This window comes from Sminthopsis crassicaudata, chromosome 3, assembly GCF_048593235.1.
Source record: "Sminthopsis crassicaudata isolate SCR6 chromosome 3, ASM4859323v1, whole genome shotgun sequence".
NCBI lineage: Eukaryota > Metazoa > Chordata > Mammalia > Dasyuromorphia > Dasyuridae > Sminthopsis > Sminthopsis crassicaudata.
The window spans coordinates 439551299-439564405 of record NC_133619.1 but is presented as its reverse complement, the minus strand read 5'-3'; the positions used below and the strand labels follow the sequence as shown (position 1 = coordinate 439564405).

General features: G+C 36.5%; 1 protein-coding gene across 15 annotated transcripts in view; it reads left to right on the top strand.

Moving 5' to 3' along the window:
• The window catches only part of RAPGEF4 (Rap guanine nucleotide exchange factor 4), a 336971-nt gene that overhangs the window by 310019 nt on the left and 13845 nt on the right, over nucleotides 1–13107 (top strand). For all 15 annotated transcript variants that reach the window (XM_074303100.1, XM_074303098.1, XM_074303099.1 and 12 more), the window contains 3 exons: nucleotides 4870–4920; nucleotides 5734–5821; nucleotides 6207–6271. In XM_074303100.1, the coding sequence (XP_074159201.1) occupies nucleotides 4870–4920; nucleotides 5734–5821; nucleotides 6207–6271 (204 nt within the window). The remainder of the gene's footprint in view (nucleotides 1–4869; nucleotides 4921–5733; nucleotides 5822–6206; nucleotides 6272–13107) is intronic.

Below are 13107 nucleotides of genomic sequence, written 5' to 3'. Positions count from 1 at the left end.
TAAGTAAACATCTTTGCTTCATTTCTCTTTAAAATGCTTGAATTCATACAGATTCATGAGTTTAATCATATAGACCTATGATCTTATTGTGGACTGACACTCACTGGAAATTATAAGCATGGTCTCTGTCTCATGAAATATATAAAGCTGTAGGGAATCGCCTATGTGCATATGAAACTCTTAGAAAACTAGACAGCATACAATGAAAATACAAAGCCATGTAGTCTGGACAATATGTGGAGAAAAATATATAGTTCTATTCCTCACCTACAAGCATGTAAAAACACCTGTGACATACAAAAACCTAAGTGGCTAAAATACAATCAACTAAGAGTTCATTACATGCCTCCTGTGTGCAAGACCCTGACTTAGAAGCTGAGAATGCAAAGATTGAACAAGAATTCCCTTCCTCAAGGAATTTACATTTTATTGGGAAGAACATGACTGACAAATAAATAATTATATATGTTTATTTGGAGGATGATGAAGAAGATAATAACAACTAAAGAGATAGGGAAGGCTCTAGTTTTTTTTTTTTTCTGATAGTTTTTATTACTTTTCTTCTCCCTCACCTCCAAAATCCCAACTCCCCATCCCTAATCCCTGATTCTCAGTTTTTCCATAATCTAGGCTTAGAAAAAGGTGTTCAGTGACAGGACTGTTAGGGAAAGGTGACAGATCAGAAGTGAACCCTAATTGCTATTCCTACCTTCCCCTTCCCACTGCCTTCCTTACTTCCCTCCAGCTCTCGGAATAGTTTCATAGCTTGGAAATCTCTATCCTATTTCTTGGCCCTACCTCTGAAAAAATTCTTGAAATACTAGCTGAACCTGTTGAACTTGAAAAAAAAATTACCTATGCTACTTTGGTCTCTCTTTATAGGAATTTAATTCATAGACTAACAGAATTTTAGAACTAGAGAGTATCTGGATGCTGTCTACTCAATTCACCTCATTTCCTAATACAGAGCCAGAGAGGAAAGGTAGAATTTGAATCTAGACCTTCTCATTCCAAAGCCAATGCTTCTTTTTTTCCTTCTATCACCATCTCCCTGTTTGGAGTCAGTTAAATTCTACAAACATTTCTTAAGCATCTGCTTTATACAAAACACAGTGTTAGATGTTGAGAATATAAAAGTAAGAATGAAAAAAAAACTTCGGCCTAAAGGAGCTTATATTCTTCTGAGAAGGGAGAAGACACGAGTCCTTTTTTCTTCCCATTATGTTTTCCAATAAAAGCAAAAGACATGGTCTTTTCTAGAATAAACTTTATATTATTTGTTTAGCAGTGAAAAGAAAAATCCTGGGAAACCATGTTTGCTACATAGGCAAGGGTTTAGAGAAGAGCAGTGACATTGTGCATATTCTGTAGTAGATCAGAAGAGGAAAGAAATCCTGGTTGGAAATTAAAGGTGGCCATAAGGGAAAGAGAAAAAGAGCTTAACTCCTCAGAGTTCAAGGAAGCAAAGAAGAGTGCTTATTTCTGATTTTTCCAAAATTTAAATTATTTGAATATAGCTATTTGCTTGTTTTCTTCCTAGCAGACTACAAGCTCCTTAGGGCAGGGATTATCTTTTTCTTTCTTTGGATTTTTAGTGCTTACTACAGTGCCTGGCACTCAGCAGGCACTTAATAAATGTTTGTTGACTGACTAAGTGACTGGGAAGCTGGCCTGGGGCAAAAGAGTGTCTTTGGAGGGTTTCTACATAAAAATAGAAATTTACCGCACAGTGCCCTCTTCTCTCTATTTTCTGCTCCATCCCTTACCTCATCCCTCATCCTGGCCTTGCTAGTTGTATCCCTGCCTCAAATCAGAGAAGTCATCACAGAAGGCTTGAAGCTGGGAAGGTTGTTCTTCCATACCCCTTCCTAGAAAACAGGGATAAGGAACTGCCATAGGAAAAGGGATAAGAATGGATTCTCACTCTCAGAACAGCAATAAGAGAAAGATGTTGGTATCCCAAGGTGTAACCCAGAATAATAGATGCTATGCCATTTTAGCATTTAAGTGCTTCAGTAAATCTGTGAACTCAGTGATTTCAGTATTCAGTGAAAATCTTAATTTATCTTTGCCTTTTCATCCTTTACAATACTTACCATGTTCAACCATAGATCCTTCAAAGAGGAGACTATTAACTGCCTTTTCGTTTTGTTTTTGTTTTTGTTTTTGTTTTTAACATTTCATAGCTACCAATAATGGCTGCCAGTGATTATTCCTTCCTGTTATATTCCTGACCTACTTCCTTTTCTTTCAATAACTTCCCAAATGATATCCCTTTTGCCACTTTTTGTATGAAGACCATCACTGGAAACATGCTTCAGTATACTTGAACATAAAGTATGTTTTTCCATTGTCTTCTGGGAATGTTCTTCTTAGGAAAATGTTCCACTTGTGTCAATCTACAGAATGATACTGCAAACATCATTTGATATGTTGTATTTAAAGTAACTTTTAAATCACAAAGTTACATATGAGTTAAATGAGCTAAAGTATCTTGTAAATTGTTCTGGAAGCCTAAGCACCATATCTAGTTGATTCTGTGGGAAAATATAGCATAAATTCCAAATAATTCATTTATAAGCAAACATTAGAAATCAACTATGTATAAGTTACTAGTTATTTTTCAGTCGTGTCTTACTTTATGATCTCATTTGAGGTTTTCTTGACGAAGTTATTAGAATTTTGCAGATGAAGAAATCAAGACAAACAGAGTCAAGTGACTTGCACAGGGTGACGTAGTAGATGTCAGATTTTTAACTCAGGTAGATGAGTCTTCCTGACTTCAAACCCAGTCTTTTATCCATTCATAAGTTGGGGAGTGCTTAAATAAATAAGACATAGATCAATATAAAATGGCATACTTAGGGGACTTTTCCAATAAGGGTCTTAAACTTAATTCAAAGTGGGTCACAAAAAGGTAGACAAAATTGGGTTAGAATGAGAGTGGAAATTCAATTTTTTTACAGATAGATGTTGGAAATATAGGTAGTAAACGACCAGATGACATTACTGAGACTAATGGAAATGATAGCATCATCAAGTGTTGATTTCTGTGTTAATGGAGAGAAGGGGTAAATATAATATAATATAATGAATCATCTTTTATATTTGGCCATGGAATGTAATATGAGACATATGCTGGCTTTGAGAGACACATTCAGCCTCATTCACAGTAGATGTGCCCCTTTACCAACTCAGTGCCCCGACTTGACTTAGCTTATAGCATAGAAACCAACTGGGTGATGAGGGAAAAGTCCATTAGTCAATTAATTTCTTTATGAATAATTAAACACTTTATTTATTACTTAAAACCCTCTGTAACTTGGGAATTCAAACTAAGAACTCTTATTCCCAAATTCTCTAAACCAGAAATCAAACCACAGCTCTTTTGAAGTAATAAAATCAAAACCTTTCCTCAAAATGAAGATTTAGGGAAAAGGATCTATGATACCTAAAGCACATTTAGTTAAAAAAAAAAGATTCTCAAGTCTTTCAAAAGAGATTTTGTAAGTGGTTCAGATTTGGGATAAGAAGAGAAAAGCTATTCATGTATAATATAAAAATTTAATGAAATTCAGAACATATTTATCAAAGGTGAAATTTACCCAGGAAGAAAAAGAAATTGGATACCTCTGACATCCAGGACATTGCCAATCCCATTAATGATGCATGATAGAAAAGACATCATAAAGCTCATCGTGCTCTGCTTTGTGATGAGAACACCATTCTTAATTTGGAGATCGTCAGAAATGGGGAAAGCATTTACTTACTCAATTTTACTGAAAACCTACCACTTATGAGAATGATGGACAATGGATTGAACAACGAATAACAATCCTGGTGTTTTTTATTATAGAACTGTGGGTTTTTTGTTTTTTTTTGTTTTTGTTTTTTGTTTTGTTTTGTTTTGTTTTGTTTTGTTTTGTTTTTCCTGAGGCTGGGGTTAAGTGACTTGTCCAGCTAGGAAGTGTTAAGTGTCTGAGACCATATTTGAACTCGGGTCCTCCTGAATTCAGGGCTGGTGCTCTATCCACTGCACCACCTAGCTGCCCCCTAGAACTGTGGTTTTGATTCACAAATTAAAATGAGAAAAAAATTAAGAGATCACTGGGACAGGTAACTTCTGCACAGCCTGCAGCCAGATAAATCAGTCAGTTAAATCTATTCCATTGTGAGAAACACAAAATAATCTAGGGAAGGCAAAGTGATAGAGTAGCCATACCCCTACCCTTACTCTAATACTAAACACCTGTGTATCTTTGGGCAAGTCACAGTCTTCTTGAATTTTAGTTTTCTTCTCTGTAATGGGATGGAATTAGACTAGGGATCTGTTCCATGTTTTATTAGAGATATGTTTGGGTTTTGAGAGGGTCATGGATTCCTTTGGAATTTTGATCTCAGAATAATCTTTTTAAATGCATAAAAGTACTTAGAAATACAAAGGAAATCTCTCTCCCTCAAAATCTATTTATGAAACCCTTCCATGAAGTTGAGATTTAAAAAAAAAAAAACCCTTATTCTAGGATCTAAATTCCTAGTTGTGGAAATTAAGAGTTAAAAATGCCAGTCCAGTTATGACACAGGAAAACTATCATCTTTATGAATCATCCTGTATGTATAACAGTATTAAAAAAACAGTAAGACCCAAGCATTCATAAGTTACTTTTGGTTCACCTAAGTTAAAAGACTTCTGGAAGGATGGTTTTTGTTATTCTAAATTACTTTGAAATGGAAAAACCTATTACAGTCTTTGCCTGGTTGTTTGATTAAGAGCCAGGGGTAGGCAGGGAACATTTCTTGCAGAAATGATAGGGTATCTATATATACTGAGTGTGACAAAGAGTGTTGGTATTTTGATTTTGTCAACAGAAACTTCCAAGCAAGTTCAAGAAGATCTATGCCGAGTTTGAAAGCTTAATGGTAAGTGACAGTAGCCCCTTTATTCTGTTCACTGTCTGTATTAATCCATTTGCTGATGAACTAATTTGAAGTCCTCATTTCAGAGTATTTTATCTGTCCTTGTCTGACTTTAAGAAGTTTATGATCCCATTTTAATGCTGCTAAAACAAGCATGTATGACTAATGAATTACACTCTTAGGAACCAACTTAAAGAGGACTTATGCCCCACATAAGGTCGATTTGCGTAATTAAGAAAAGCAGTGTGATATGCTTTTTTCTCCTATCAGACATTGGATGGCTGTGTGCTCCAAGCCGCATTTTTCTTGCCTTACTCAAAACCACTTTTCCCTGTGAGTTGGGATATGTTTGCAGATGAGAAATAATTGAGTGGGATTTGGCAAAAGTCTTTGGGTGGTGCCAGGAGAGGCACATGTTTGGGCTGGTAGTACAAGACAGGCAGAGGTGAATCAACAAGGTGTGGATAGCTTGGAATAGGGGTAAGGGCCTGTCAGTAACAGTGGGCCATATACTCTGTGATTTTGTGAATTGGGAATTTAACTTCTGATGCAAGCAGATGGCTCCCCGTTGAGCAAATAAGCCTGGTCCATCATCATGAAAATTAACAAAGAAATGGAAAGGCTGTGTGGACAATGATTTGTTTTAATACATTAATTACATTTAAAGCTGTTGTGATTTTGTGTTTGCCACTGATTTAAAACACAAAGGATTAGACTTCTCTGAAAGTTGTCTCTTTTCCCAATGATTCAATACAGTATATTTGCCATTGTTTTTTTTTTTTTTTTTTTTTTTTTTTTTTTTTGTTCTCTCTTAAGGATCCATCCAGGAACCACAGGGCTTACAGGCTTACTGTTGCAAAACTGGATCCGCCTCTCATTCCCTTCATGCCCTTACTCATTAAAGGTAATCCAAATGAGAAAGTAATGAGTATCTAAAGAGTCAAGGGAAGATAAATTAGAGCTCTTTGGAAAAGGGGGAAGAAGGTAGCATCCTCATACCTTCTCAGGTTATTTTGTTTGTTTTTTAAAGGCTAAGAGGGTTAGGAGAAGCAGTAATCTGGAGTTTCTGAAAGTCTCCCTGGCTGAACTAAGCACTAGTTTAGAAATTTTACTAATCTCAAGTAAAGAGATTTTAAAAGTTAAACACCTGACATAAAAGAAACCATTGTTAGCCTTGTACAATTACATTATGCAAATCAGTTGGTGTAATCTAGTGCAGTGCTATTGTGCTTTCTTCCTATGACAAATTTCAATTGGTTATTAGCTTGTGGCTTTTTATTTCCATACAGATATGACATTTACTCATGAGGGGAACAAGACGTTCATTGACAATCTAGTAAACTTTGAAAAAATGGTACGTACTCTATATAACCTCACCTCCCCCCCAAAAATTCCCTGCAACACATTTGTATTCATTCTAATAAAAGAAGTAATTTTCTCATATGCTGTTATGTAGAAACTCTAGGAAGTTATACATAAAGGATTTTGAAAGATTTGGCGCAGAATGACTCCCATTTTATTCTGTCAGTTCTTTTTTGTGGAGCTGAATTGTATTTTTGTGGTTGCTCACAGCAGCCACAGGCTGCTGGCTTTTATGCTCCTTGCTTCTCCTAGGGCCGCCTGTTGCTCTAATGTAGAAACGCGACAGATTGACTTCCATGTTGTTGTTTTTGCCACAAGGTTTGTGGAGCTAGACTGCTCCAGGATGCCAGGGAAATGTTTATCTGCCTAACCTGACTTTGCTGCACAAATTCTGCAAATAAATTTTTACTGGAGTATTATACTTAATGGTCACAGTTTATACCAATCAATTTCACTCAGGGATGGGGAGGAAAATTTTAAAACCTTTAAGTTTCTAAAAGATCAGGCTTCAGATTTGTACTCTTTGTATAAAGCAAGACTAAACCAAGTCAGTATGGAGCACTGCATAGAGCCATCTTGGAAGCAGGAAGATCTAGTTTGGAGCTCTGTCTCAGAGTGATCTCAGCTGAGTTATTTAACCTCTCAGTGCTCCAACTTACTATCTAAGACTGTAATTTGCAACTCTAGATTTGAAGCTATACAAGAGTTGCTATTAAGCATTCACCAGTGGAGCGAATTCCTACACCAATGTGGGTATGTCCAGCTCCCTAAAAAGAAAAAAAAAGGACACAAGAATAAGACTTCTATTCCTATAGGTTGGATTGAGTAATGGCAAATATGTTCTACTAAATCTTTTATGGATTATATAATGTAAATAAAAGGCCATTATCCCATGACACCTTTATTGTTTTCCAAGCTCATATAAATATGATAATATTTATTGAAGCATTGTCATATTTTCTGGAAAGTTTAGTATATGGTGCCATATGACACTACATAATTTAGGAAATTTTTTATGTATAAATTTATGTATAAGTTTGATTAAATTTTCCACGTTTTGGGGGGGGGATTGTATGGTGTTGGGGAGGCAACTGGAATTAAGTTACTTGTCCACGATCACACAACATGTAAGTGTCTGAGGCCTAATTTAAATATAGGTCCTCCTGACTTAAATCCTGGTGCTCTATTCTCTCTGCCATCTAGCTGTTCTCACAGTTTTTAAAATTAAGTTCATGTCAAGTTAAATTTCCTATTAGGGTAACAATTGCTTTTTATCTGTTATCCATAAAACTTGGATTCATCATGGATCTAAAGGATATTTGACCCCTTCATTTTTTTTTATATAAAGTAAACCTCAATCATCAAAACCTTCTGGAAAGAAATTGTTCTAGATAGCCAAGTTTCCACATAGCTGAGAATTTATTCCATTAAGTACCAAGTCATAGTTTATTTTTACCATTTGGGATGGAAATCTTTCTAAAACATATTAAGTATTTTCTTCTCTGTTTCATAAGTAAGTATATAAGGAATGGAACATAATCTTTTCTTGATGACTTTAAGATATTATTAACACCAATTATTTTTCCATGTAAGAGCTTCAGGTATGGAAGATATCCAAGAAAGCTCATTCAGTCTTAAATAGGATTAAAAGAAGTATAGTGTCCATGAATAGGAAGGTGACTATTATGCTATCCTCTGTCCTGGTCAGACAGCATCTGAAATATTAGACTTGGGTATAAGCACCATATCTAAGCAATGATATTGATAAGTTGGAGGACAGCCAGAGGAGAGCTTCTCAGTTGATGCCATCTGAGGAGCAATTAAAATAACTGGATAGTTAGTATTTAAAGAGTTATCCTATAGTTGAAGAACTAGATGGCAGAATATGGAATAGTGCACCACTCAACTTTGCAAAAAGATGAGTTTGGCTTGATGAAAGGAAAAACTTCCTAATAGTTAAAGCTATGCAAAAATTGAATGGTTGCCTCCAAAGGTAATGACTTCCCTCTCACTTGAGCTCCTTCATTGATCAAGGTTGCATGAACACATGTGGATAATGTTGTAGAATTAATAATCGTTGTTCAGGAGTGAGATGAACTAGCTAGCTTCTAAGTTCCCTTCCAGTTGTGAGACTCTGTGACTATTTGCCTCTATATTTAAATGTCTCCAATTTTCAAATTATTTGTGTCTACTTTTTGTAGTTTTTCCTCTTCTTCTTAGCTATTTTATCTGTTTTCTTACACTTACCACATCACAGGAAAACATTGGAAACCCTATAGTAATTCTAGATGAGTCAGCACTGTTGAGCTTTGGGAATCAGCCAAGCACAGATTATAACCATGCAAAGAAAATCAACCATTGCTCAGTTCAGGCTTTCTGAATTTTGAGTGTCTTGGAAAATAGAGTATATGCTTAGACTTTTAGAAGATGATTTGCTCCTGAAGTCAAGTTCTTCATCTATACTTCTTGTCAAAGGTGATGTGCAATGGTTGCTTTTATTCTCTCTGCTGTTTGAATCACAATTGAGCGCCAAGGTCGGCAGTCTTCACACATTTCTTGCACATGTTAAAATATTGTGCCAATTTAAAAGACAAATCAAATAGTTACTCAGAAATAGAAACTTCTTAGAAGTCAAATTATACGAAATATTTAAAAGCTGGACACAGTCATTTAATATTTTTCTCATCAGAAAGGATATCTGCATTTGGATTCTTCATCATCAACATCAACATCATCATCATCATTATCATTATCATAGCTTGTATTTAAGATTTGAAAAGTAACTTGCAACTTTAAAAAAAAATTATGTTCACAAACAACTCTAGGAAATAGATGCTATTATTATCCACATTTTATAGATGAGGAAAGATAAAATTTAAGTGATGACCAGGATCACATAGCTGATGAGTGTGTAAGGCATAATTTGAACTCAAAGTAGCACATTTGAAAAGGCAAAACAGAGCAAAACAAAAACAAATCGGCACATCTGTCAAAATCTGACATGACTTTTGGCAGCTGTCTAAGCCAAGATATTGCCCGGAGATGGAATTCAACAAATGCAATAACTATTAAGAATAAATTGGAGTTAGAATACATGGAGGTGTAGTCCTATGCTGACACAATATCCATATTGTTGGCAAGTCACTTAAACCTCTGAATTTGGACTAGATGGCCTCCAAGGACCTTTCCAGCTTTAATTCTGTGACACAGTGAACCTTCACGAAATATACTGTGCCAGCTGCCATGGAGTCCATTATCAGCACGGGCAATGAAAGCTTGGATAATGCTACAGATACATGAGAAGGCAGGACAATGTAAAACCAGCTGCTAGAAAAAGTCCAAATGAGGGTCTTGGAATTTTCAGGATTCCTGAGGTCCCCAGCTGCAAATAACGATCTAAAATGTTGAGCTGAGTGACGGAATGAGGCTGTCTTATGAGTGACATTTATATAGGGTTTAAGGTTTGCAAAGAACATTACATCCATGCTCTCACCATAACCTCGTGCTAGCATGTGCCTGTGAGCTGTGAGAAGCCTTAGAGGTTGTTAATACCCTTCATTTTACAGATGAAGAAAGGCTCAACTGAGGCAGGCTTCAAACTTCACGTTCCTGACTCCAAATCTAGAATCCTAGCCTTCATATGATGCTCCTTTCCCCTTCCCAGGAGTTGAGATGTGCTATAGAATGAACAAGGCCTTGTGAGTTTGGATTCTTTAATAAAAGAAAAATTTTCCTTTTCTTTTAAAAAGTATATGATATGGTAATCCACCAGCCACATTTCTCCTCATCCACCAAAGTAAAATGCAGTGATTTCTGTTCAAACATGATTAAGAGAGCACAATCCATTCGCAATGCTAATTATAATAATGACAATGATGACAATAATAATCTTTATATAGCACCTTCTATGTGCCAGGAACTGTGCTAAATATTTTACAAATATCTCCTTTTATTCTCATGACAACTGTGGGAAGTGAATGCCATTATTATCCCCATTTTACAGTTGAGGAAACTGAGGCAAAAACAGCAGCTAAGTGACTTGACCAGGGTCACACAAGCAGAAAATATCTGAGTTTGGATTTGAACTCAGGTCTTCCTGACTCTATCTATTGTACTGCCTACCTGCCTGGCTATGTATCTTCATGCTGCAATATTTGTGCACCACAGGCAATAAGGTCTCAGTGTCAGGTGTGTTCATGGCAGATTAAAGCACATTTTGCCATACACAAATAACCCTTCCAAATCTCCATCTATGAGTCTTTCATGGAAAAAGTATATTTGTTTTTAGAAAGGCCCTTTCATAAATTGGGTGGCCCAGAAAGAAGGAATGGAAATCCCAAAAGGCATTCCACATCAGACTTTTCTCCAGAAACCAGGCACTCTACCCCTAGCATCCCTCCCACATATAAGAATCACTTGCTTACAAATGTTATTCTCAGACATCACCTTCTAAGGCATCACATACCCTGTTTGCAGAAGAAAGCCCTTTCCTCCTCAGGCACATCACAATAGTCTATTAGGGAGACTAATGGGGTCTGGGTGACTGTAACTCCACAAGTTACACCTACACAGGGAGCTGGAGTTACCAGGACATTCAAGAACCCAGGTTGCTTTCTGTGGAGTGGAGCACATTAGCAGATCACTTTGCCAGCACTCCCCCTGACTCATCCAGCTTTTTATTGAGCCCCTCCACCTTTGAGGTGTGAAATGAGGATTAGGGAATTTGTTGCATATTGGTTTTCAGGTTTTGTGGATAGGAACAAAAGAGAATTCACACTCTGATCCTTATGCAAAATAAAAGGGGGCAGACATTCTTTCATTTTTTTTTTTTTTGGAACATAAAGGGGTATTCGAAAAGTGTTTGAATAAAGCCCTTAGTAGCTTTCTATGGCATCCATGAATATTTATAACATTTAGGAGCCTAGACTAGGAATGGATTAGCAGATAATGTGTTGGCCTGCTGCCACCATACCAGGCTGCATAAAGCTGAAAGGGTATTGTTGCATATATATAGCATGCTGATAGTCACAGTTGCTACTGTATTATGTGCTTGGTTCTATTTCAGACATACCCATATTTATTTATTTATATCATTTTTAAACTAATAGTTTTATTTGGCATGAGAAGTCTGATGCAAACTTCTAAAATGCATCATCTCTCCTTGAAAACGAGTGTTTTGAACAATTATTTTTTGCTTTGCAAATTATAACTGAAATCCAACCCTTCTGCCATGCCACAGAGTAGAGAAATAAATGATCCTACCTTCTCAGCCTCACTGCACCAACTCAATCTACGAGAAAAAAAAACCACTATAAAATTATTTATGAAGTTTACTCTTGGTAGTACATAAAGTAGTCTGAATTCAGGTCTTACAAATGCTTTAAATCAAATCAAGACATTTATTGAGTGTCTGTTCTAGTCAAAGCACTCTCCAAAGATGTCCATGTGAGTCATGCTTTGAGGTTCCTTCTTGCCTCAAGAAGATCATGATCTAGTTGCTGAGACAGAACATAATAAAAGTGGGGGAAACAAGTTAAATAACCATGACATATACATCAGAATTTAGCAATCCTATTAAAAACACTTAAGTGTCTTTTACTTGTAACAAATACTAGATGACGAGGGTATATATATATATATACACACACACATATATGTATACATACACACACACTCACACACACACAATTCTTGTCCAGCCAAACTTCTCCTGGCCTTACTAGAAAGAAAGCTCTTTGGAGGCAGGGATTGTATTTGATTTTGTCTTTGTATACCATCCTATACAAATACCTAGCACTGTATCTGATACATTAAATATTTGCAGTAGAGAGCTGATTTCATCCTATAGCCAATAATAGTTCCAAGCTTCTAGGCTTGTTGTTTAGAATGAGTGTAAATAGCAATTATTTTATGTTCAAATCAGAAACTCTCTAGGGTTTTTCCTTCTCAGATTGATATCTTTGTAATGTAAATTGGATAATCTTTTGTCTCAGTTCTAACCTAGCCCATAATCATTTGAACTGAGACCTTAATTTAGAAAGGTCAAGGTTACCTAATGCATCCTGGGTCATCATCAGTCTACCTTGGTCTTGCCACTGAACTTTCATCATTCTGGAGAGAGTGCGACTGATGACTTTGCACAAATCTGTCTCACTAAAAGCCAATCCAATGGCAAGTCAAACATCACCCTCATGATGTCATCGGTCCTCTTTGAGAACAAAAAAAACTGAGGCAGACATGTTTAAATGGCTTGCCCAGGGTTATACAACTAGTACCTGAGGGCAAATTTAAACTCAGATTTCCAGACTGAGCAACCCTGAGCAACCTAGTGCCCAGTGATCTGCACAATGATCTAGAAAAGGAGACAGAAGGAAGGTAGGAGAACCAGGAGAGAGGAGTATCCTGAAAGCTTAGAAGAGAATATTGAGGAGGGGAGAGTGAGATTGAGAAAAAGCCATTAGTTACTTTGGGGAGAACCATTTTGGTAGAAGGATAAGGTTGGAAGCTATTAATTTGAGAGTGAGAGAAGAAAAAGTGGAGGTGTCTATTGTATAAGGTAAGGAGTTTATCTACATAGGGCAGAGAGATATAAGATGACGGAAGGGATATAAGGATCAAGTGAAGGTTTTTTCAGGATAGGGGAAATGGAGGCACATTTGTAGGCTATGAGAAATGGACGAGTAGAGAGGGAGTGGTTGAAAGTGAGTGCTAGAGTGGGGGTGACAATAAGCTGGAGGAGATGATGTGGAACGGGATCACTTGAACAAGTAGGTCAGCTTGCATAAGGAGAAAGGCCACTTCATAATGTTAGGTCAAGGAGAGAGTGTC